This window comes from Vidua chalybeata, chromosome 3, assembly GCF_026979565.1.
Source record: "Vidua chalybeata isolate OUT-0048 chromosome 3, bVidCha1 merged haplotype, whole genome shotgun sequence".
Taxonomy (NCBI): Eukaryota; Metazoa; Chordata; class Aves; order Passeriformes; family Viduidae; genus Vidua; species Vidua chalybeata.
In genome coordinates, this window is record NC_071532.1 from 110,595,542 (window position 1) to 110,621,266 (window position 25,725).

At 48.8% G+C, this 25,725-nt stretch overlaps 1 protein-coding gene and 2 long non-coding RNA genes across 5 annotated transcripts in view; 2 read left to right on the plus strand and 1 right to left on the minus strand.

The window, feature by feature from the left end:
- The window catches only part of XKR6 (XK related 6), a 165,236-nt gene that overhangs the window by 127,546 nt on the left and 11,965 nt on the right, over positions 1-25,725 (plus strand). Inside the window, exon 2 of the mRNA XM_053937212.1 lies at positions 16,368-16,564. Coding sequence (XP_053793187.1) covers positions 16,368-16,564 — 197 coding nt within the window. The remainder of the gene's footprint in view (positions 1-16,367; positions 16,565-25,725) is intronic.
- Positions 14,682-21,023, minus strand: LOC128785066 (uncharacterized). 3 transcript variants are annotated; one of them, XR_008429743.1, is made up of 5 exons: positions 19,381-21,023; positions 16,646-16,722; positions 16,387-16,523; positions 15,717-15,766; positions 14,682-14,985 (listed from the first exon to the last, which is right to left on the minus strand). It is a non-coding gene; the product is annotated as an uncharacterized LOC128785066 (long non-coding RNA). The 3 variants fall into 3 exon arrangements; XR_008429744.1 differs by lacking the exon at positions 15,717-15,766; XR_008429742.1 differs by having other exon boundaries at positions 14,682-15,766.
- On the plus strand, positions 21,039-24,434 carry LOC128785067 (uncharacterized). Its single transcript, XR_008429745.1, has 3 exons — positions 21,039-21,553; positions 23,575-23,793; positions 23,888-24,434. It is a non-coding gene; the product is annotated as an uncharacterized LOC128785067 (long non-coding RNA).

Consider the following 25,725-nt stretch of genomic DNA (forward strand, 5'->3'; position numbering starts at 1 on the left):
ATCCCAGCCAGCTCTGGGAGCTCCCATTCCAGCTGTCAGAGGGGAATGCATTCCATTTTAGCATGAACTTTGCTTCCCACAGGAAAATTCCTTTCCTACCTGTTGGCATGGCACTACCACAGCCTCCATGTCCCCCAAATCTTTTCCATGCAGGAAGTACAAGTGATTCCTTAAAATGACTTCTCAAAGTGACAGCAAGGAGGTGAGAGGCATCTGATAGGGAAATGATGCCAAGGAGATGGGAGACATCTGGTATCAGCCATCAGCTCTCAGTCAGTTGTCTGGACCCTTCTGTAGTCAAGGGAAGGAGACAGGAAATCCGTGGGAGGTGTTGCAGACACTTATCTGGAAACGGGATGAGCGGCTTTCTGGAAATCTCTGTCTTTCTCTCTGTTGATACAAGAGGGAACCGAGACGATGAGTTTGGATTAGCTTTCCCATTTTCGAACAGCTGAAGAATGGAAATCTCATCTTGGGGGAGGGTCAACTGCGGTGGCTCCAGAAAGATTTCCAATCATGTGAGCTTGAGCTTCACAAAAAAAGCTGTGAACAACTGGAGCATCCAGGGCCACCCCAGGGGCTTGGGGTATCAGAGGGGGGAAACATATGACACAAAATATTCCATACATGCAAGGAGAAAGGCTGCACCAGGATAGCACAGGGAAAGGGACTCAATCCCAAAGCTACTTTGAAATGCGCAGGCTCGGTGTCCTGCTTTTGGCTGTCACCTCAAGTGGCAGGACACACAGGCAGGGGGGTGGGAGGTGGAGACTTTAATTCCCTCCAGAGCCTGGAGATGACTCAAGCCTGCAGCATCCTCTTTCCAGCAGAGTGTCCTCATGAGACCAGGGTGGAAACCCGGCCCGCTGGCACCCGGCCACCCCACGCGGCCGAGGGAGCGTTTCCAACGGCAGGGAATCGAGCCCCGGCAAAATCCTCTCCGGGCCACCCTTGGAGCCAGCAGAGGAGAGCCTTCCTGACACGCTGCCGTGTCCCAGGGGGTGTCCCAGTGTTGGATATCCTACCCAGCAGCCCCAACACGGGAACCTGAGAGCTTTGTCTCCTCGGCCGGCTCAGGAGCGGGGGGTTGATGGGTTTGTCTGGGATGTTCGATGGCCAAGGTCAAGCCCTGCCTTCACGTGTAGCAAAGAAGGGCTTGGAACTCACAGAGAAGGGTTTGAACCAACATGAAGGGGTTTGAACCTACAGGAAGGGATTTGTACCAATAAAAAGGGATTTGAACACACAAGGAGGGATTTGCACCAACAGGAAGGATTTGAACACACAAGGTTTTTAACCTACAAGAAAGGATTTGAGCCTACAGGAAGGGGTTTGAAACTACAAGAAGGAATTTGAACACACGGGAAGGGATTTGTACCAATAAAAAGGGATTTGAACACACCAGGTTTGGATTTGAACCTACAAGAAGGGGTATGAACCCACAAAAAAGGATTTGAAACCACAAGAAAGAGTTTTAATCTACAAGAAAGGATTTGAGCCTAAAGGAAGGGGTTTGAAACTATAAGAAGGGATTTGAGCCTACAGAAAGGGGTTTGAACCCACAAGAAGGAATTTGAACCTGTACCAAGGCATTTGTACCAATAAAAAGGGATGCGAACACACAAGGAGGGATTTGTACCTACAGGAAAGATTTGAACCCACAAGAAAGGGTTTGAACCAAGAGGAAAATACTTGAACCTAGAGGAAGGAGTTTGAACCTACAAGAAGGGATTTGAACCATCAGGAAGGTATTTGAACACACAAGGAGGGATTTGAACCCACAAGAAGGGGTTTGAACCCACAAGAAGGGGTTTGGACCCACAAAAAGGGATTTGAACCCACAAGAAAGGGTTTTAACCTACAAGAAAGGATTTGAGTCTACGGGAAGCAGATTTGAATTCACAAGAAGGGATTTGAACACAGAGAGAGCAGATTTGAACCCACAATAAAGGATTTGAACATACAGGAAGGGGTTTGAACCCGCAGGAAACAGTATTATTTGAAACAATAAAAAAGGATTAGAACACCCAAGGAGGGATCTAAACCCACAAGAAAGGGTTTTAACCTACAATAAAGGGTTTAAATCCACAAGAATAAGTTTGAACTCATGGGAAGGAGTTTGAACCTAAAAAAAAGGGCTCTGAACCCATCTGGATACTGTCCTGAGTGGCAGGAGAGAGCACTCAGACACTGTTCCTAGTTGGGTGTTGAAGTCTGGGCTAACATGGTGGATGGTCTGTTGGAGGCAGGGAAGGATGGAAGATGAAATGATGAATCTTTTGGTGGAATCTCTAGGACAGTCATTGGTGTTGGCCAGGCCTTCCTGTGCCTGCCTGCCTTGGCTTACCTGCTAAAGGAGCTCAAACACTTGCAGTTTTAGGGCTCAAATACCTGAAGTCTTAGACTAGGATTGGAAGGACTTGTGTCTTGGGCTGAGATGCTCAGAGTCAGCTGCAAATTTTTAACTGGTGAGGCCCTGGAGGCAAAGGGCAACATGAGCCAGACTGGGAGTTTGTAATGCAGAAGTTATGTCAAATCCCAGCTCCCCATGGATGCTCTGCAATTCCAGATTTATGGGCAGGACATCTCTTGAACCTCGTTCCAGACAGGTCTGTTGGCAGGTCTTTCCAAACCTCAGATGTAGGAGGTGACAAATGCCACATCCCGTGATATTTGAGGCCCTGACTCCTGTGGAGGGCCAGGCAGGACTTGTAGGGGCAGGAGGGCTGACAGGTAGTGCCAGGCTCCTTGGAACATGTGCACAGGGAGGTGACACGTCCCTCCACTTCAGAGCTGTCCCCTGAGCGGTGGCCAAGAGCCACCAGCAGCAGGGTGCAGGACATGTCACTTGAAGGTGGGGTGACAAGAAGATAAGGGTTCCAAAAGCAGGAGATGGGTTGTGGCACTTCAGATAAGCTACAGGGACCTGGCTGGGGAGAAGTGGGTGGTGGGAGGGGGCCATCATGAGGAGCTGAAGGAAGCAGGGAATGGACATTTTTGGGCTAGGGGTGAGACCCTCATTGAGTTCCAGAGTGGTTTGGGGTGGAAGGGGCCTTAAAGATCTTCCAGTTCCAACCCCTACCATGGGCAGGGACACCTGCTGCTGTCCCAGATTGCTCCAAACTCCATCCATCCTGGTTCTGAACACTTCCAGGGATGGGGAGTCCACAGCTTCTCTGGGCAACTTCTCGGCTGACCCCAGTGACACCAGTGGATTTTTCTTCAACCCACAACTGCAACCTCCCCAACTGCAATTCTTTCATCTCCTCAGCAACCAAAACAGCTGCTCTTCTCCTGCTTAAGAACAGATCCCTGGAGTGTGGGAATCTCCTCCAGGTCCATCCCAACAGGCATCTCCACCACCTTTCCTAGCCAGTTCTGCAACCTCCAGCTCACAGCCTGAGCTTTCCCAACCACTCTGGCCACACACCTTCCTTCTAGAGAGGAAAACTTTCCTGTTCTCCTTGCCTGGGATCCTTGCCTCACTGCACTGGTTTAAATCATCCCTCCTGGAGGCAAGATCAGAGGAGATCAGGAAAAAAACAGTGGAAGCCAAGGCCAGGGCTTTGGAGGCAGCACACAATTCCAGCAGGGAAAGGCTGCATGTTTGCACTTTGGAGAGGCATTTGGGCAGTAAATGACAGAGGCACTGAATTATTCCATGGGAGAGGGAGGAGGTGTGAGTGCAGGAGAGGAAAATCCATCCATTCATTACAGAAATCAATAGCCCCCACGTGCCATTGAAGCAGGCCTGCCCCTGGAGAAATGCAAGATGGAAAAGTCCTCCACTGCTTTGCTGAGGGGAGCAGAAACTCTGCCTGGGCTCAGCCAGGGGAAGGTGCCGAGGGAGATTATTCAGTGGTGGCTCCTGAGTCACGTCTGGATCAATGCATTCAGCAATTTATTGGTGCTTCTGGGATAGATCTCATCCAAGCAGCTGCAACAGTCAATGTTAATGCAAACATCCTCCACGCAGGGCAGGGCAGCTGCCTGGGCTGGAGCAGGTGTGTGAGAGGCATCCAAGTGGGTTGGGCAAGCATTTGGAGCAGCAGGAGGTTGAAAGGACGTGTGTGAAAATGAAAGGCTTTCTTGCCTTTGGATTAAGCACTTCCAAAAGGAGCCCATCCAGCAGGGAGAGAGAGAAAAGGGCCTCCCAAACTGGAAGCTGGACGTGATGGTCATTGCAGAGTCCTTACAACAGAAATTATTCTATTCTATTCTATTCTATTCTATTCTATTCTATTCTATTCTAATCTTTTATCCCATTCTATTCTTTTATCCCATCCCATTCTAAATTAAATCCCACCAACCACCACTTGCCCGGGGGAAATCACTTAACCTCTCTGCCTCCATTTCTGAACGTAACTGTGCATGAACTTCCCTCCCTTGGGCTGAGCTGCAGGATTCCATACCTCACCTCCCAGATGCTGCTCACTGGCAGAAAGCTCCTGTGACCTCATTTGTGTCACTTGGATAAACTGGCTGCTGGCACAAGAAGACTCAGCTGCACCCGGAGGGTGGTGGAGCAAGGACGTGGTCAGGTGGCTTCACTTTTATTAAGCTTCAAGCAGAAAGCTCCTTTTAAATAAGTAGGAGAATAGATAAAAGGTAAAAATGCTGTGTTACAGGGTAGTGCTGTGCCTGGGCTGGTTCTTCTTCTGAACATGACCACTAGAAGGTGGTCCTCTTTGCAATATTGTTTAGAACCAGTCTTAACTCAGAGTTGCCTGCTAAATGGAACAACTGCAAGTGCTGCCACCCACAGGCCCCTGCACAGCCTGACTTGCTGAGTTTTATTATATATATATATCCTTACTTAGAGCGCCCAGCAGCTGGGAGAAATCCTGAAAGCAGGCAAAGGGGCTGGCAGGCCCGTGGTTAATCACAGGGCTGGGAGGACACTTGGAGAAGAACGGTGAGTGAAGCAGGGAAGGATGCTCAGGTGAACTTCCTGAGGGATGTTTCTGCAGGGATCAGCAGGATAAACCCATGGAAGGGTCTCTGTACCTTCCAAAAAGGCTGTATCTCTTCTCCTGATGGCCTAAGATATCCTGGTGGCCTTTGGAAAGCCAACTGTGATGGGATGGTGAGGCTTGTCTGAGTCTCCTCCCTCCAAAGCCACGGGAGGCTGCACTGGCCCAGCAGTGAGAGAGAGTTTGAGAGGTGCTTTTGAGCTCAGGGCTCCCTCAAGGAACAGGGAACGTGCACGCTCCAGAACCCGCCAGTACGTTTCCTCTGGCCAGGAATAGCTGATGAGCAATACAAAGCAGCAGAGGTAATAAATATTAAAGAGCTGGAAAATGTGAAAGTGCACGGGCAGCGGAGCTGACAGGCGCTGTGGGTGTGAAGTGCAGGGATCAGGCTTTGCTCCTCATCCCTCAGAGAAAAAAAAGTGTAGGAATAAGTGTTGCAATTATTTTTTGTTAATTGTGCGCTGAAAGGCATCACGGTTCCAGCGGGCTGGTGAGCTCATCCCTGGCCTCATTCCCTTCATGTGTCCCAGCCATGGTTTTCCTGGTGTGATGTGTCTGGAGCAGCGGAGACACAGCCAGTGGGAGGAAGGAGATGCGACACCAAGGATCTGAGGGGCCTGTGTGGTGATGAGGTTTTGTTTCCCAGGAGGCTGTGTGGCTAAAAGATTGCAGATTTGGATTAAGTTGCTCATGGTGCTAATTTCCCCATCCCTGGAAGTGTCCAAGGCCAGGTTGGACAGGGCTTGGAGCAAGCTGGGATACTGGAATGTGTGCCTGCCAGTGGCAGAGGGTGGAGCAAGATGAGGCTTAAATTCCCTTCCAACCCAAACCATTCTGTGAGTCTGTAATGCTGTGGTGGGTGAATTGAAGGCAACGGGTGGCAGTTTGTGAATGTCACCTGTCCTGGCTACCATGAGAAGTCACCGGAGTTGAGGAATTAACTCTCAGGTTCTGCAAACTCTGAACCCTTTCAGCCCGGAGTGTGGCTGTTCCTCAGACAGGGCTGATGGTGGTGACAGTCAGATGCCATTTCTGTGCTGGAATTTTCTTCCAGTCCCAGCTCCTCCCACCACACACGATGGTATAAGGTCCATGGGCCAAAGACACTCTTCCTTTACTTTGCAAGAGCCAAAATGCCCATAAAAACCTTTATTCCCCTTGTTCTGGTCCCCACCACGATCCACGCTGAGGTGCAGCTGGCTGGGGCTAACTGTGGTGGGACAACAAGGGTTAAACTCTTTCCTGGCAGGCTGGGAGGACACCGTGTGATTTCTCCGAGCCCGGAGAGGAAGGCAGGCCCTCACTAATGTATGCGCAGCTTCTGTGGAACTAAAAATAGCCATGATCTGAGGCTGTTCTTCCAGGATTTCACAGGCGCTCGCCCAATTTTTAGCTCCTTCTCCTCAAAGGGATGGCAAAGCCAAGGCGACAGTCTCAGCCCTCGTGCGAAGCCGCCGCGTCGGGAGCTTTGCTCCAGGGATGCCTCTGACCCCTGCGGCTCAGGGGAGCCGGGGATGTGCTGCTGAACGCACAGTGCCGGCTCTCAGACGGTCCCTGGCAAGGCTGGGGTGGGCTCAGGAATGCCTGGTAGCTGCTGAACAGCATCCCGAGGATTTTCTGGGAGCCCTGGTGCTCTGCTCTGGATGCAAACGGCGGGCAGAGCGCGCTGCAGCTGGCAGCGAGCCGCAGCTCTGACCCTGGCAGCTCTGCAGCAGGCAGCAGCTTCTTTGCAGCTGCACCAGCTCCTCAAGAACCAGCTCTCCTTTTCCTAAGCAGAATCCTTCCCCCTAAATCCTTCCTGGTTGCTGTTTTTCTGGCATGCTGTTTGAAAATCCTGGAGTGTCCACCTCCTCAGCTTTACAAAGCCACTCTCCATGGGGCTTAGGAGAGGCTTTGCTGCATGGAAAAGTCTTGTCTGGTAATTTCAGGTCCTGCTGAAGCATCAGTCACCCTGATGGCTGGGGAGAGAGTAAATACTGTAAATTCAGGGAATGCTCTCCTAGAATCCGTATCTGATCTCCCAGCCACAGAGGTGACCCCCTAATCTTTTCCAGCAGCCAGAGTGTGGGAATGGAAATGTCTCCCTCTGAGAGAGGGAACAAACTCCCAGTTTTGTTACTGTGATCCTGGGGTCCACATTGGCTTTTGAGGGTTCAGACCACAGACAATCTGCAGTGTCTCTTCAGATCTCTGGACCCACTACCCCAAACTGTTAAGCCCCTAAGGAACTGAGAAAACCTTGGACGAGAAAACCACAAGTGTCTCCATCTCCAAGGGACTCACTGATAGAAAAAATCATCTCTTTCCCCTCTCCTGCTCTGCCTCCTCCACCAAGGGATCTCCATGAGGAGATGAAGATGTGTCCCTGTCACTGACTGGTATCCCAGAGCAATGCCAGCTTCTCCTCCCCTGAGATATCTCGTGGCTCTGGTGAGCCCACATGATGCCAAATCCCTTCTCAAGACCATCTGGGTTAAAACACTGTAACGTGACCCATCCTGTTCAAAGGGTGAGGTGACTGCTCCCATGTGCCTCTGAGAATCATGTGCTTGAACACTCACATTTTGAGAGTCCTCAGGCATTTGCTCGGGATTTTTTTTTTTGGCATTTCAGGGAATTTCCCTGAAACTTCCCTTGCTTGGAGCCAAGACAAGTCAATCAGAACGCCTCTGCTTTCTTTCAAGGCTTTCAGCTGTTCCTGCAGGACTGGCTGGACTGGGACCATCTTCATTTCCACGACGAGAGCCCTGACACTAAACCTTATTTTCACAAACACGCTTGAAGCAAAAACTCATTGTGAGTCCAACTTCCTGGTCCCTGTGTAAAGCTATTCAACAGCTTTGATTTAAAACAGAAGGCTTTGCCGGAGGCGATAGCACCAAGTGTTGGAGTATCCTTAAAGCAAATAAGCATGTGCAAAATAGGGAAAGGACTGGAGTTTAAGAATTCATCATTAACTTAGGGGGGGAATCCATGATAAAAGAGAGCATTTGGCTCAGTGCTAGGACCATCCCACGTGTGATAGATGCTGTGACATGTCTCTGCAGCACCCATCACTTGGATAGCCTCTCCAGCAGCCCCCGGTGCTCTGCCTCCTCCTTCATGCAGCATGGAGATGGTTCCCACAATGAAATTTTTTTAAAAAGGGCATTCATGCAGTGGTGCTGGAGTGGTCTTGGGGTTTGTATTCCTGTTTTAGAGCTCTACACCTCAGAAAATAATTAACAAATGAAAACACAAACATGATTTCTAGGAGTCTGGGTGGAAACAATGGTAGCCGCTACTGCTACAAAGCTATTCTCTGATTCTGTATTGATTTACTGGGCAGAGACCTGGAAATGGGGATTCTGCAACCTGGATATCCAGGGGAACCCCTCAGCCTTGAGGATGCAGCAAGGTGAGGCTGCCTGGCTGCTTCCAAAACTGGGATTGTGGTGAATATGTCAATAACACATTCATGGATATTTTTGAAAATAAAGAAACACTGGGCAGGCTCTGGCTAAGCAAGGATAGTTCAGTAAAAGCCAGGCTGGGGAAGGATTGACAAATCAGTGCCAAGAAGTGGGGCTGTTTAGGGCTAGCCCTTCCTTATGATTTGTTTCTCTTCTTCTGGTTGTGATCTTTCAGCTGGTGAGTCAGAGAAAATTACTCTGCAGCTGAGGAAGGAGAGCAGACACAGAAACAAATCCCAGAAACATCCCCCAGATGGAACAACATGAGCAGCTCCTGCACCTTTGGCCTCTGGAGTTTTATCTGCAGTGATGCCCTTGCCCCACTTTCCTGCCCGGTGCAGCTGCTGGAGGTTGTGACCCCCGTGTCTGTCAGCAGGATGAAATCCACACCTGCAGCCGTGCCTGTGCTCTCACAGTCCCAAATACCCACTTAAACCATCAGTAAAAAGGGATTTGAACCAAGACCAGGAGCACTGCCCGAGAGGAGGGGATGTAGGTTTATGTCCCTTTCGCCTGGCACTGCCACCAAAGCAATAATTTAGAGGAGCTGGGGACATTGCTCAGGAATCATCTATCACAGAGCCCTGTTTTGTGTATCAGAACCCCCAGATTATCAGCCATGAGTTAAACCAGCCTGCAAATACCAAAGCTGTTGGAACCAGATCCTAAAAATACTACAGTGTCATGCTTTTATTTCTTTTAATTCCAACTGTTGGATGGAATTGACTCTTTCCAAGGAGTGGATGATTTGTAAACTTTCTTCAAGTAGTGGGAGTGATCTTGGGCTAAAAATCATTTCACCATCCCCAGGAATGTTCAAAAAACATGTGGATGTGGCACTTGAGGACATGGTTTTGTCATGTCCATAATGCTGGCTTGATGGTTGAACTCAAGAGGTCTTTTCCAAGCTGAAAGGTTCCATGATGATGCAGGATTTGGGGTTAAATGCTGGAACAAGTTGTCCAGAGGGGCTGTGGATTCTCCATCCTTGGAGATTTTCAAAACCCAACTGCACCAGCCCGTGACCAACCTTCCCTGCCTTCAAAGTTATTCCCATTTGGATGGCAGCCTCAGTCCACAGACCTCTAGAATCTCCTTCCAACCTAAATTCTTCTGTGATTCCATTATATGATCCTTCCCAACATAAGTTTTATAAATCAGTTGCATCTTTTGAGGTTGGTGTGTAGTAAAGCCATCTGTGCTTTAAAACATCTTCAGACTGCCTTAGAAGGTCAAATTGTAACAGTTTATCCTGTGCAGCAGAAGTCTGGGACAATCATTCCTTCAAACACAAATTTCAGTTGCGCATTTGGCAAAAAGCGAGAGTTTGTAATGCAAATTATTAATTCTTTAATAGGAGCTGATAGAAACAAGTAGATAAGACTTAGATCAGAAACTGTAAAGGCAGAAGGAGTAAACCCCTTGATGAACACACTTCTCGTTGCATTTTATTCATTTTTTAGGAATAAACTGTATAAGGAAATTCCCCCAGAGTTGTCAGAAAGCACCGAGAGCCCCAGTTCTGAAGATCAGGGCCCTGGTGAAGGTCATCAAAATGATTATTTAGGTGTGTGTGGTCAGGATGACCTGTGAGGGGGCTGGATTAGATTTTGTGCAGAAATAAGGATCCCTTTCTTGATTTTGAGGTGGAAAGTGATCTTTCCCAGTTCAGCATGGTTTTGATCCAACACAACCAGACGTGGTGAAAATAGATCCTGCACATCCTTCGAGGCTCAGGCCAGACCAGGAACAACTCCCTAGGAGACAGCTTGGATGCAGCCCCTTGATCTGGAGGACTTTGATGCTGTGGGAGCAGCAAGAAAAAGCTGTGGAATATCAGCACCTGGATGGGACCCTGTAATTCCTATTTTGATACTCAAACTAGGAACAATAACAATCCATTTGTGAATCCTTATCACTGGCATGTGACATTATAACAAAAAAAAAAAAAAAACAACTAACAAATGTTGATATTGAGCACATTAATGGTGATGGCAACTCCATTGAGTTTGATTTTTTAAATAGACAGCCTTTCACTTTCCTACTCCCCTGTTGCTCCAGCGCTGCATCTCCTATTCCTTTTATATCAGTTAGAATGAAAATAATTCATTAAAATTAAAAAAGCGGGCCAAAGCCGCAGCTGGTGTAAATTGCCAGGGCCCTGTGGATGCCAGCTCGCTCCAGCTGAGATCTGGCCTCACGTAACCTCATTGTAAGGGGATGTCCAGGCAGCCTCTGCTCCCAGCCTTCCAGCCCAGCAGTTACACATGGCCTCGATTCCTCCCTTCCGAGGAGAGGGATTTTAATCTGGGAACACCCTCCAGTGCACGAGGCCCCTTGCAGGAAGGCGAGGTGGCAGGAGCGTGAGCCCTCAGCTGAAGGACAGCCCCCATTCCCATCCTCTTCCTCCAGGAGGGAGCATCAGGGAGAAGGTTTGTGCCATGGGATGGTGCCCATCCATATGATGTGTGTTGCTGCCACGTCACCAAGGTCACAACCACGCTCCTGTAGTGCCACAGGGCATTTCTGAACACGAGCCAGCAGAGTGACAGGTGGCCAAGAAGCCCAGGGGCTTCCTGGCTGGATTATCCAGCAACAGTGTGGCCAGCAGGGCCAGGACAGTGACTGTCCACTGAAGGGCTGCAACGTGTCCAGGGAAGGGGCTGGAGCACCAGGAGGGGCAGAGGGAGCTGGGAAAGGGGCTCAGCCTGGAGAAAAGGAGGCTCAGGGGGGACCTTGTGGCTCTGCACAACTCCCTGACAGGAGGGGACAGCCAGGGGGGTCAGGCTCTGCTCCCAGGGACAGGAGGAGAGAGAATGGCCCCAAGCTGTGCCACATTGTGGCATCACCATCACGTTGTGGAACCACCATCCCTAGAAATGTTCAAGAAGTGTGGATACGGCATTTGTGGCCATGGCTTAGTGTTGAACATGATGGTGCTGGCTTGCTGGTTGGACTTGATCTTCGAGATATTTTCCAGCCTCTGAGATTCTGTGATTCTCTGGCTGGGTCTGGCTGAGACGGAGTTTGTTTTCCCCACAACAGCCCCCACACTGCTGTGCTTTGCATTTGGAGCTGGGAAGGTGTTGGTAACACCCCAATGTTTTGCCTACCACAGCATCAGAGCTGTCTCTCCAGCATTCCACCCCAACAGAAGGCTGGGCACGAGCAAAATTGATTTTTCAGATACCTACACTGATAAACCACATAATTTCAAGACCTGTTCATGGGTACTGCAATTTCACCACACCCTGTACAAGGCCAGGGGTTGAACTCAATGATCCTTGTGGGTCCCTCCTGACCCAGGGTATTCTGTGATTCCATGGCAAAATCTGAATATAATCATTAGAATGGTCTAGGCATAGTCGACTCTCCCAAGTCATCACAACGCAGGTTTCAGCAACCTACAAGGGCCAGGAATCATTCCCAATGCTGAATATGGAGGAAGTTTCCTGGTTTTGGAGGATGAGAGAGCTCATTTCTTGCGTCTTGGCCCGTTGTCCGCAGGAAAAGTGATCAGACTGTTACAGCCTGGGATTCCTGCCCTTGGTCAGCTTGTGGCTGCATGGGACAGGCCACCAGGACTCTGCCCCCAAAGCACAGCCTGATGTGCCTGATGTGCCTTTCTGGGCTCCCAAAAGGGCTCTGACCCTTTTACACATCTACATCCTCCTCCCCTCAACCAGCCCATTGTCAGAGGCATCCTCCTACATTTCCTGGTGACAGTGGGAGCCACCTCTGTAAATCCCTCATGCCAAGGCCCAGGCACGACCCCGCAGTAGTTCACCCTGTAAAACTGTCAACACAGTCCCTGGAAATTTTGGCCAGGGCCAACTAGATGGACGTAGCCACGCAGAGTTGAGCCTTGCCAGCTGGCCAGGGACTGCTTCATTTCATGATACAAAACCAGAGCCTCAGCCCCCAGAATCCATCCCCTGTCATCCCCATGGAGCAGCTTTTTCCACAGGGCTCAGGGTGGGTTGTGTTTTTACAGCAGGAACAGCTCCTCTTCTCCCTCCTGGTGGGCTCCTGCAGCTCTTTCCAAAGGTTATTTGACCACATTTGGTGCATTTGGCTCCTTAGAAAGGCGCTCTGGCGCAGGGACAGCAGTGACTTTGACCCGAGCAGTTCGTGTGCTGCTGTGACATACGTAGTAAATAAGTGTGAGGGTAATTATACCATCAGGAATTCTGGGAACCCTGCCAGGAGGGAGGGGACAGCAAATCCTTTGTGCACTAAAAAAAAAAAAACAAAAAAAACAAAAAAAAACCCATCACCCCAATCCCCCTCCCAACCCCAAATTAGTTCTATCTCTTGAAGCCGTGATGAGGCTTAGGACTAAAAATACACACAAATACACACACTCATATATAAAAATAGCCAACATTCAAAAAAAAAAAAAAAAAAAGCCCAAAGTTAGGCTCCTGTATCCAAAATTAAGCTCTTAAATAAATAAATTAGCCTGATTTTCAAAAGCATGGAGCAGTGAATGGTTTTCACTGACATAAGAGGAAGCATCGTGTTGCTAAAGATTGAAGATCAGGCCTCAATATGGATTTTAAAGTCTAATTATAGAAGCTTGTTTGCCACCAGCTTGACCGGGAACAACAAATTTCAGGTGAAATGACATTGATTTTTTTTTTTCTTAATTCTTTTTAAGTAGTCTACACTTAACCAATGTTAGGAAAAGTTTGAAAGACCCTCAAAAGAAGTAAATAAAATAACACAAGGTAACAGATGACCTGGAATAAAACTGTTTACACCAGTTCTGTACATTGGTGTTTGGAAATAGGGTTAAGAATTATCAATGCTGGGTGAAATTTTATGTTGGTTAATTAAGTAGGTATTTATTACTTGCTGAAAGCCCACAAGGTGGAAATATTACTTTTCCCAGTTATTCTCACAATCTGCTGGCATCAAGAAGGAATGGGATCTTAGTCATTCCTTTCCTCTCTTTGCCAGATTTGGGTCTGAAGGATGCTGAAGACAGAGCACCATATTTTTTTCATGGACTGAAGGTAATGGAAGTTCATTTACTTCCAGCTGCAAATGGCTCTTGGAGCTGCTTTGGTCACGCCTACCAACATTTGCCAAGGGGTTCCTGAGATCACAGTCCCATAGGATAGGGACAGATTTGTCCTTTGGGGCCAGATTGGGCAGGGCTGGGATTTATGCTGTGAAGGAATTATTTCCACCCTGGATGGGGGATCATCAGCTGGCAGGGCTGTGCTCCACTCATATGGTGTTTAGAGGCAGGGGACAGCACTGAAAGATCTGGGGTTTGATGGCAGAAAAACTTTGAGAGCACCTTTTTGGTGCTCTCAAAAAGCACCTTTTTGGTGCTCTCTGGCTCAGTTTCCCCATCCATGGAAGAGGCACAACGCAGGTGACCTTTGCCAAAGGCTGTGGGCTCAGCAGCCAGGGAGAACTTGGTGTTTGTGCCATTGGGCTGATGGAGACAGGATGAGGACACTGTGTCAGTCCCATGAATTTGAATATTTTGCCATGCATTCTGCCCCCATGGATTGGTGTCATGTCCTCTTTCTGTGGCCAGTTAGAAAAATCTATGCTTAAACTGTGGATGGTGGTGAATCCCTAGAGATTCACCATAAACCCAGAGATCCAGGAGAAATCATTGCAGGACATTGTCTCCCTTCTGATAATTTCTTCTTAATCTTTTTGAGTGGCCCAATGTCATTGTTGGTTCAGCCAACATGGAGGGCTGGGAAAAGTAAAGATGGTCTTAAAAATAATCCAAAAGTGGAGACAGCTGTTGGGTACAGCAGTGCGGAAGAAGCAGAGGTGTAGGAAATGTGAACTGTGGGAAGGCACTGAAAGAATTTTGATTTTTTTTCTGGAGAAAAGGAAGTTCAGGGGGGACCTTCTTGCCCTCTTGACAGGAGGGGGCAGCTGAGGGGAGTTGGGCTCCGCTGCCAGGGAACTGGGACAAAATGAGAGCAAACAGCCTCAAGTTGCACCAGGGAAGGTTCAGGTTGGACATCAGGAAGAATTCCTTCAGGGAAAGGGTTATCAGGCATTGGAAGTGGCTGGTCAGGGAGGTGGTGGAGTCATCATCTCTGGAGGGACTTAAAAGCCATGTGGATGTGGCACCTGGGGACACAGGTTGGTGGTGGCCTTGGCAGTGCTGGGGGAATGGTTGAATTCGATGATCTTAGAGGTATTTGCAAACCTTAATAATTCTAAGATTCTATGGAACTGTGATTTTTTTTTTTTTTTTTTTAATTTAAACTGCATTTATTTAATTCCTGGGTGAAAGGAAGGCAGGATGCCTGTGTCACGCTGCAGCTCCCGGGGTTGGGGTCTTCCATGGAAATGCCAAGTGCAGGTGGTGGATTTGGGCGTGTTGGGAGAGCAGGTGCTCCACGGCCATTTCCGTCCCACTCGGGGTCTGCTGTGGATGTCACACCAGTGTCACCAGTGTCGTATGACTGGCGTAGCATTTTCTCGAGTGTCGAGCCCCATCTGGTGGCTTTCCTGCGTTATTTTTTGTGTGTCCTTGCAGTCCTCTTTCGGGATTTTTCGCCTCCTGTGCCAGCCAGCTGCGAGCGGGCAGGAAGGACGAGATGCTGGATAAAGGACAGGGTTCGCAGAGCTGCCTCTGCTTCTCTCCCAGCTCCCCGTGCCTGGGTGTAATTCGGAGATCCGGCGGCTGTCCAGGCTCACGTCCTTCCCTCCCGCTCTCCCCGCCTGTGCAGTCTCGCCCGAGTGGCAGGGGATGATCTAATCGTTTTGGCCAAACCCCAGCTTGTGCCGTGAGCCCCTCCCAGAGCCTCCAGAAGGCGCTTCATCCCGCTGCCGTGCTGGCAGCGGAGCTGGGACAGATGAACAGTCCCGGGAGGGGACATTTCCGACTATTGACTGGCTCAGACTGCTTCAGGGTCGGCATTAGGTGAAACGGTTCCCATCCCGAACGAGGTTACAGTCACCGCTCAGGAAGAGAACGAAGAAGACCCAATGATAGATTGTTGATCCTTAGAAGTGTCCAAGGCTGGGCTGGACAGGGCTTGGAGCAACCTGGAATAGTGGAAGGTGCCCCTACCCATGGCAGGGGGTTGGAACAAGATGATTTTCCAACCCAAACCATTCTGGGATTCTGTGATATCAACAGGCATTAGAAAGGACTCTGATAGGGGTTTTTTCTTAAATGCCATGAATCCTGAGACAGAGGCAATGGTAGAGCTGTGCCTGCCCGTGCATGAGACACCTCCTTGTACTCCAACATTGCCCAAAGCCTCAAAGCTGACCAGTGACAAACTGTGGCCTTTCACACCTGTGGGTCACACACGTGCTGCATGTGAAGGTGGTGTCTCGTTGCTCCACCTATGATGAAATAGGGTCAAATCATAGAATCACAGAATATTCTGAGCTGGGAGAGACCCACAAGGATTGTCAGATTCTAATTCCCGGATGACTTCCAGAATCCCACAATGAGCCTGAGAGTATGGTCCAAACACTTCTTGAGCTCTGGGATCTGTGAGAGAAGCTCCTTACCAGAGTGCTGAGGGGGTTTAGATGGTTTGTCAAGCCACTTCCAAGTGTTAGGACCAGTATTTTTCACGTGGGTTCTCTTCTTGTGATGAAAATTAGGTGAGGGAGATGTTTTCTTGTGTTTCAAAAGCATTTCCTGCTCCCAGGCTTCACATTTGGGTGGTACCAGTTAAAGTTTTCCCACCCTTGCCACACCAAATGCATTTCATTATATGGTCTTGTTCTCAGGATGGCATCCAGTTTAAGGTTGGGCTTGATGATCTTGGAGGTCTTTTCCAACATTAATGATTAGTCCCATTCTAAAAGTCCTCCTCAGATCTGACAGGAGGGAGTGGAAGAACCCTGTGTGTCCCCAGAACCCCATTCCCCCACAAACAGATTTTGCTGCGACTCCAACGTCTCACGCCCAGCTTTTCCCTCCTGTTCCCTGCAGGTATATCCGAACAATGTACCTGGGGATCCAGAGCCAGAGGCGTAAGGAACACCAGCGGCGTTTCTACTGGGCTATGATGTACGAATATGCAGACGTAAACATGCTGCGCCTCCTGGAAACGTTCCTCGAGAGCGCCCCTCAACTGGTGCTACAGCTCTGCATAATGATCCAAAAGAACCGTGCAGAAACATTACCATGTAAGTGGCCCCCTCTTCCCCACCTTTCCAGCCTCTCCCCTCTGCTCCCAGTGCCCAGCAGCTGATGGATGTGTTGCTCACTTCCCACCCTGGCTGGGGGCTGCCACTTCGGGACAAATCTCTGCTGCGTTCGCTGGGTAAAATTTTTGCTCGTTCCTCTGAGGAGAAAAAAAAAAAAAAGCCAGTGTCAAGGAAAAGATGGGATTCAGCTCTTCCACCCCCAGCTCTTCACGGCCCAGTTCAGGCTAAAGGAATGATGGTGGTGTCAGGAGGAGGCAAGCAGGCTCTGCTGCTGTGGCACCACTCGTTTGTCGCTTGGCACTGGGCAAACACAAACATTCCCTGCCTCAGTTTCCCTCCTTACATAAGTAGGGTGATAAAACTGGCCAGATTTGAGTTTGTGTTGTGAGGACAAATGGTTCAATGCCTATGCAATGCTCTGATGGTGTTAAGTGTAAAAAAGGGGGTTTTTAACAGCTAAATGCTGTAGGGCCTTTTCTGATGAGTGCCCAGGAGTTAAGGTCTTATCATTGGTACCATGGTTCTCACCAAGCCCAGGAAAAGAGAAGGGGAAGGCAGGGGAGAGGATTGTCTAGGGACAGGGATGTAGTGGAGGTTTAATTGGAAAGGCAATTAAATGATGAGATGAGGCTTGGAAGCCACCACAGGGAATATTTTGCCAATTCTGATGTCCGCCACTGCTGTGATGTGCTGAGCATGGGGCATCTGTCCCAGCTGAGAGGGACACGGCCCTGTCCCAGCCCTGGCATGAGCAGCTCTCCCAGCCCATGGCCATGCTGCCAGCCTGGGGGTGACCAGCCTGAGGGACAACCACCCTTTCCAAGGACCAGCAGTGGAGCTGCTTGGTTATTCAGCCCCTGCTCAGTTCGTGCACCACGGGTGGCACTCAGCTTCCCAAAGACAGCCTGGCTGGGCCCTGTCATTTCTCAGAAGTTTTTGGAGCTGAGGTGGGAACTGAAATTGGAATTTGCTTTGGGGTTAAATTTTGCTGGTTTTGCCAAGGTCACCAGTATCTACAGCATCAAGGAAGGTCAGCCACTCTCCTTTTCCTCTGTATTTCCAGCATGTCCATCACAGTTGTTTATAGAAACCTCCCTCCTCCTATTTATGCAGTCTTTTCTTGAAACCTCTCATCACGAGCTCTCCAGGCCTCCAAAGTGCTGACATGATGAATATGCCCTTCTACAACTCCTGCTAGAATGGCTCACATTTGCCAGCCCCCTTTTCCTGCTGCTTCCAACGTTATTAACCCGACTGAAAATGCAGAAATCACAACCCAGGAGGTTTGCCAGGGCGTTCTGCAGATTGTTGGACTCGCCGCAGAAAGCGCCGGGTGAAGTTTGTTGGCCTCTGTTGTGCTGCGAGTCAGACAACGCGGGAGAATAATCCCTCCAGGCTTTCAAATCCGTGGCTCTTCCACTTTGCCACTTCCAGGCACGGCAGCCTAATCCACTGAACGAGCTGCATCATTTTTCCAGCATCCCCCTCCCCTCCCTTCCTCGGCTTTGCAGTTCCACTGCTCCTCCAGCGCGCCGAGCCGGCTGCGCTCTCTTCCAAGGCAGCGCACGTCCCCGCCTGCCTCCCCGAGCCCTGGAGGGCTCTTTGCTTGCCACGCTCCAGCAGCCGAGCTCGCCGGGTCCCCAGTGCATCCTCTCCCTGCCTCCCTCCCCACCTGTGCCAAGGATGCAGGCGCTGATGGATGAGAGCAGCGGAGCTTGCTCAGCGCTCCTTGACTCCGGTGCAAGGCTTCCTAGAGCTCCTCCATGCCCGTTCAGTCCTTCTCTCTTCCACCTCCTCCTCCTCCTCCTCGCGGCTGGTCCATAATTATATGAAAGCAAATTAAATGCTAAGAGGAGCCATTGTGAAAGGGAGCATCAAGGATTTTCACTTAAAGCAGGCGAAAAGCAAAGGGAGATGGATACTGTTCAGAAGGTAGTGTGTTTAAAAATCAAATCAAGTCTCTCCTGTCTCATCAAGTCTGTGGGAGCGTGGCTCGCCACAGGAAGGGGCCAATTCTGCCTTTAAACAGGGACAGCATCAGCTGCATCCCTGAGGAATGCACACTGGAAAAACAGCCCAGGGAAGGGCTTAAAAGCCCAGGTACAGCCCCTGCTGATGTGTCCAGGCTCCAGCTGCTTCCGTACATCCCCCACAGAGTCTTATGGATTCATTTAGTGCCAGACCAGGTCAGTTCACCATTTCCTGTGGCACACATCCCTCCTCCAAGCCCCAGCCCTCCCTTCTCTTTGGATTGTGATGCCAAGCCCAAGCTCCACTTCTCCCCAAACAGGTCAACTTCTGTTTAAGGAGCTTTAGAAAGGGAGTTATTAGAATGGATATCAGGAGGTTTTGCTTTTGTCTCCTAATTCCTGTGTTAAGAGAGCTGTTGAGGAAAGAAGAGTGAACGCATTGGAGGTCTTTACTTAGACCCAGAGCATCTCCTCCAAAGCATTTCTGCCACACAGCATGGTGGTAGAAAGGGTGGTAGAGAGGTCTGATCTTTGAAGGATGAGTAGAAAGGGATACAACCAGGAAAATGCTTAATTTCCTGGGTTTCAATCTATTGGGTGGGTGAAAGAAAGAAAGAAAGAAAGAAAGAAAGAAAGAAAGAAAGAAAGAAAGAAAGAAAGAAAGAAAGAAAGAAAGAAAGAAAGAAAGAAAGAAAGAAAGAAAGAAAGAAAGAAAGAAGAAAGAAAGAAAGAAGAAAGAAAGAAAGAAAGAAAGAAAGAAAGAAAGAAAGAAAGAAAGAAAAACCTCATAATGCCTTGCAAGAACTATTTCACCATGAGAGGTACCTGTGTGAGAGGCTTGGGTGGGACCTGTGTCTGTTGTTCCTTCAGCACTCAAAGAACGGAGAAGTTTCACCCAGAAGTGAGAATGTCCATCAGCAGAAGTGCTGGAGCTGGAATTTGAGGTCAAGACCCAGCCTCAGTAAAGCTGGGGACAAGACCCAAGCTGGGATTTCATGAGAGTCAGGGTTCATTCCTTCATCATATCCCCAGCAAAAGGCAGAGCAGATCCCAGCTTAGCTGCCCTTGTCTGAGGAACAACAGAAAAAAAAACAAAAGAGAAAAGAGGTGAGAACTCCGTGTACTCCACCAGGTGGGCAGTGGAAGGCAAATGTTGAGAGCCTGAGCTGGAATTCTTTTGTTGGTGGAGCAAATGGAGCAACATCAGCTCCTGAATATCCATATGGAAGGTGCTGGTGTTGGTAGGCAGGCCCTCTGTGAAGGATTCATCTGCTACAGACACAGCTGGGTGGGCCCAAAACAGAGTCAAGAGACAGTGAGGGGGAAAAGGAGGGATCCAACACATGGAACAGCTCATGTCCAAAGCAGCTGAAGGAGGTGGGATAAAATGCTCAACCAGCAGCAGCACCTTTCTCCAGGGAATCTGGTGCATTTATACCTATCACTGGGGTTAGGCTAAAGGGGAAGGGATGCTGGAGAGGATGCAGCATTGTCCCTCAGTCGCCCTAACTCTGTCTAAGGTTTAGGAGAGGATAAAAGGGTGTCCATCTCTCAGATTCCTGGGCAACAACGGCCAGAGGACTTCCCATTATTTAAATCACCTATTTGCAGAGGAAAATGTAGCATTAACAACAGAAAAAGCTCAGCAACCCAGATCCTCATTCCATAATCACTCCCAGCAGATAATCCACCTCACTCCTTGTAGAACAAACCATCCTTAACCCCCTTCACCCCACAGAGGCGCCGCTTCCTCCGCGCCAAGTGGGAAGGAGCAGATCAAACCAGCTTAAAGGAGACACCCAACCTCTAGGCAGACAGGGAGGTGAGAAGGATTCCAGTTTTTCTGGCATAAATCTCCTCTTAAAGAGGTTTTCTCCCACTTAATTTTTTTTTTTTTTAACATGGCTTCTTTAAAGCTTAATGAGATTTAGCTGAAGCACCAACATCCTTCCACTCATGTCACAAGTTCTTTACACAAAGATTTCTGCCTGTATGAAACTGCAGTTTTCAGCACAGGGTCTCTCCCTCCAAAAAAATGCCACATCACTCCACAGATGCTGTGTCCATCTCCTCGATAACCCTGCAGTTGATCTGTAAGAGATTAGCAGCACAAGCCTTCCTTTTTCAAAGTCCTGCTGGAGTCTCTGGGATTTTGGGAGGTGTTTGCACTCTCCACAGCCCTCAAAAGTAGGCTGAAGCTGCTCATGTATTTAAGGAAAAGCAACATTACTTTAAGGGTTTGGGGGTTCATTTTATTTAAGCAGAGTGATATAAATTAGGCATTAAAATGGATTTCAGACATCTCAGCTACAGATGTGTGCTGGCTGCAGAGTTATCCTGGTGGAGTTTGCAAACCATCTTGTCCCTCCCAAAGCAAAGTCCTATTTTTTTATCATGTTCTCCCTTGTCTGCGCCACGTCTGGGGCCCATTTATAATAATTTATGATTCCTTTTTGCAGGGACAAACTAAAGATGATTTTACCTGTCACTTAGTTTAGAAGACTCAGCTGGTCTGGAGTTAGAAAGGGACCTTCAGCCTGTAAGTGCTCAAAAATGTGAGTTCCAAGTGACATCAACACTGGCCTGAACATAAATGAGGATAAAATCCCTAGGTCTCCAGTGAAAGTGAAAAAAAAGACTCATGAGATTTGAAATTTCATCCTTTTCACCACTTGAAGGAGCACTCAAAGTTAGTGCAAGACCCTTCATGCTGGCCTGGGCCAAACAGGTGTGTCCAACAAAGTTCAAACAGAAATCCAAACCCCCAAACCCAATCTCTATGACCTCACAACACAAAATTGTCCCCATCTACGCAGAGTCCCATAACCTCATAAATAAACCAGGGTTTGTTCTACACAGGCACCAGATCCCATGGGGATCAGTGCAAAATTCCATATGGCATCTGCAGATTCGGTGTGGGAAAGTCCCGTTTCTGCAAAGCAGAAATCCTCTTCCTGACTGGTGCATTCTTCCTGAGATCCACCAAGAGAGCTTCACTGTATGACTAAATAAGTCTTTGCCTTATAAAGTCCTCAGTAACAGGAGATGGGGAGGGGACAAGATCTACCAGAGCCACACTCTGGGCTTTGGCTCAGGTTCTGAGACAGATCATGAGGAAAACGAGATGCTAAAACTTTGCCCAAAGGCAGATACTCGTTTTTCCTTTTTTCTCATGTCATTCCTTGGGGATTAAAAGAAGTGGGAGATGTCCATCACCCAGGCCTGGTTTGCTGTGACAGAAGAGGCACAAGCAGAAAAGCAGTTGCTCATTGCCATGTGGGAAAGGGACCCCACCAGTCGTGTGCTTGCTGGGCAGGGAGGATCAGGATGATCTACCCTGAAAATTTGTCCTGACTCCACCACAGTTTCCCTTTAAATATTCACCAGCAGCCCAAGGAGGCCCAGATAGCTCTGAACTCATAAGCAGCTCTCCTGGGAGGCCACTCATATGACTCCAGTGCTCTGCCAGACTGGGGCATATGGCTCTGTTCCTGCCTTCCCCTCCTTCCCACCAAAGCCGGATGACAGGGAGCGATTTGGTGCCCTGCTGGAAAGGAGCCGCTGGTCCCCGGCCAATTCCCAGCAGCATCAAAAAGCCATCTCCACAGTTGGCAGTGCCGCTGAGGACGCCTTGCTCTGGCATGCTGAGAGCAGGCCAAGCCTGAGGCACGCTGGCATGGGACAGCTTGTCCCATCATCAGCCGTATTGTCCCAGTGCGGTGGGATCCAGGAGCCTTTGGAGCCAGGGACAGCTATTTTTTCTTTTTCCATTGGGATTTGGAGCCAACCCAAAGAGAGACATCATCCCTTCACCCATTCCCACCTGCAGCTTCTCTGTCCACCACCTTGCCATGTCTCTGGCTCTTATTTTTGTAGTGCAGATAAAACCCCGTCTGTTCCGTACCACGTGTCACCGTCACACACAGGACACGGCACAGCCAGGAAAGATGAGTCACCATTCACGGGACAGCGCTGGCAGGGGGCCAGTGCTGCCAATTTTAGGCTTTGTCAGACTGTGGTAATCACTGGGAAGGGGTTACATCATCAGAGCACTACAACAGCATTAGCTCATGCTGTTCCCAGGAGCTGGGGGCCAGCCAGGAAACTGAGGCATGGAGAGAGGTTTGGGTTCTTGTCAAGCAGATTCCAGGCAGGAAATTCAGATTTTTTTGGGTAACTCCATGGTGAAGGCTTTCTGGAGATACACCTCTCATGGGAAGTGTGGGATAAGAGCAAAGGAAAGGTTGAAAATACGATTCTTTTTAGTTTCAGGTTGTTCTAGTGCAAGATTCTTGTCAGGCATCTAGGAGAGCACAGATAAACAGGGAGCGCATAGGCTCTGGGATGTGCAGAAAAACATGGAAAAGATGCCACATAGGCTCTGGGATGTGCAAAAAAAAAAAAACATGGAAAAGATGCCCTGCTGGGCAGGGACTACTCTGTGCCTCTACCCCTGATGGAGGTGGAGCATTTCAGGTTGATGCAACTCAAAATCGTTGAGTTTTGAAGGAAAGAATTGTTTCACTTCAGAAACCATTAATTGTTTTTTAATGATTAGCTTGAGGTGACAGTTCTGAGTCTGGGCATGCAGCAAAATTACTGAGTCAGTAGAAATCTCCCGAAATGACTTTTGTCCTAACTGGCATTTGACCATCCTCATGCTCTCAGTGCCCTCAGAACATCCATGTCTTTACACAGAGGGTCACTGAGGGGGGACAGCCACCACGCACAGGAGCCCCTTGATGTACATCAAGGTCCCAAAAATGTTTGCAGAAGGCAAAAAGGCCCAGGAGATAAGCCAGGACAAGCATGACTTAACGTGTGGACACCAAGTTCTGACCTGCTACCTATCACATAGGTCTTTGCAGAGCATAAAAACGTGGGAAGCAGAGGGAGGGAGAAAGAGTTTCCTGTTGTTACCCTTGGAAATCAGTGTCCCTGGTGCCTTCAGCACCCCACTGCGAGACAGCACCAGCTGCACCACATCCGTTTTTGCCACTTTGTCACTCCCCCTCACAGGAACACTCTGCCAGACTCGCCTCATTGATGCCAGCCCTGTGTACTCTCCAGGAATGTTGAGACGCTCCTTCTTTTCCAGAGACCAGTCCCCTCAGCTGGGATTATGCTGAGGCATTTCCACCAAAGGCCCCCTGCACAACATCAGAGGTTAATAAACCATAAGGTTACAAAGTGTGCACTGCTGACACATCTCTGGGTGGAGATCTCGTTCTTTTGACTGTAAGTGTGATCTGAACTGGGTCCCTTCCTCTTTCCCATCAGGCCAAAATCATTCCCAGAGCTGGAATGAAGTTATTTTCCTAATTGCCTGCAGGCTTTCTGTGTCCAGGCCAAGCCATCCATCAGAGGAGGTTTGCAGGATCCCTGTTTGGTGCTGTCACAGACCCTTTAAAGCATTGCCTTGATGTTGCTTGATCTCCAGGGAACAGCCTGTGGGAGTTGTTTTCAGCAGGAAGTTCCCTCACGAAGCCCTGGCAGGAAATGTTACTTTCCCAGTCCTGGGACAAGTCTGTTGGGTTTTATCCCTGTTGATAAACCAAAACACACCAGAACATGAGCACAGCCACCAGATCTTGTTCATCCTCTGCTTCAATTACCAGCACAGCCCTTGGCACATTTTTAGCTCCCGGCAGCCAACACCAAGACAAACAATTCCCATGCTTGGCTCAGGTGATGGCAAGAACAATTCCCACCAAGCACTCTGGGCCACCCTGTGTCAGAGGCTGGGACAGAACTTAGCAGTCAACAGAATTAGGCTTGGCTTAGTTGCTGATTTCTGGGTGCAGGGTCCAAATCTCCCCCAGAACTGTGCTAAAGAAAAAGTGATCCTTGTGGTCGCTCTCCAAAGCAAACAGTGGAACTCCTTGGGCTTTCCTTTCCAGCACTGAGGTGCTGCTTCCCTCTTTTACAGACTATTTTATCTCCCACTTGCAGGATTACAACATCCTTTCAACTTGTGGTAGGCAGGTTTAATTCTTTCCCAGTGTCTGCGGTCCTCATCTGAATTAAAACAGAAATAAAAAAAAGGAGTGACAGGATAGGGGTGCTGTAACAGATGTCAGATTGCAATGTTGAAATGCACATATATTGTACATGTTTGTGGAGTCCTGCTGTTTCACGCCAACCATCCCTACTCATAGAAATGGCTGGGAAAAGATTTTATGCTAAATGGATGCATGTGCTGTTTTTCTTAGCAAAATGTTTCTTTTTCACCATTTCAGTGCATTCCAGTAGTTTCTTAAGGTGTGTTTCTCTTCTAAGGGTTCCTAACAGTAGAGTTCAAATATCTTTAGGTCTGAAAAATCTCAGTGTAGGAGTCTCCTTCTGATATTTTCAGGATTCAAACTGGAAGCAGCTCTGCTGGATTTGATACACTTGAAAGTCTTAGCAAAGAATTGGCCACTAGAAGTTGCAACTACAGTGCCCTTCACAAAGGACCAGCAGTTGAATGTGAAATGTGATTTTTCCTCCAAGAATAGCCCCTCTTGGATTTTGCCATCTTATGCTTACCCGTTGAAGTAACCATGTTTGGGGTGGGGGCTTTTGTGCCTGCTGTTCTAGAAAGACTGTTTTAATTAGCAAAGGGACAGAAACTAAGTTCTCAGCAGGAAATAGAAATGGAAGTTTCCAGAGATGGTTGTGCTCCTGTCATGTTGAGCCAGGTTTGTGTGACTCCCCTGCCTTCTAGCATTCCCTCCAAAGAGGGATTTTGGTCTGTTTGCACAGAGTTAAATCCTGTCCTTGCTGGAGGTGTTGTCAGAACATCCTGGTGGAGCATTTCCAATGAAACCTCTTGGGGTCTCTCAAGGAGCTGCATATCCTCTCATCTGTGGCTGTTCACTTTTAGGGGCTCAGGTGGGGTTCTTTTTCAGTGTCATTCTGAGACAGCACTTAAAAGCTTCAGATTAACGTGGATTTAACTCAAAAGTCTTTATAATTACAGTGATGACTGTGCAGAGGGCACCTCGGCCTGAAAAGAGTTGCAATTCATGCAGCTTTTGACAAAAATAGACACGAAGAGCAGTTCTAATGCTCTATTTCCAAACAAGCTAATCTGTGCCCGGGAAATCCTGGCTACTGCTTTCCCAGCACATTTCTAATGCAGAATTAACCCAGGTGATTGGTGCCTGGAGGGATTTAGACCAAGCTCAG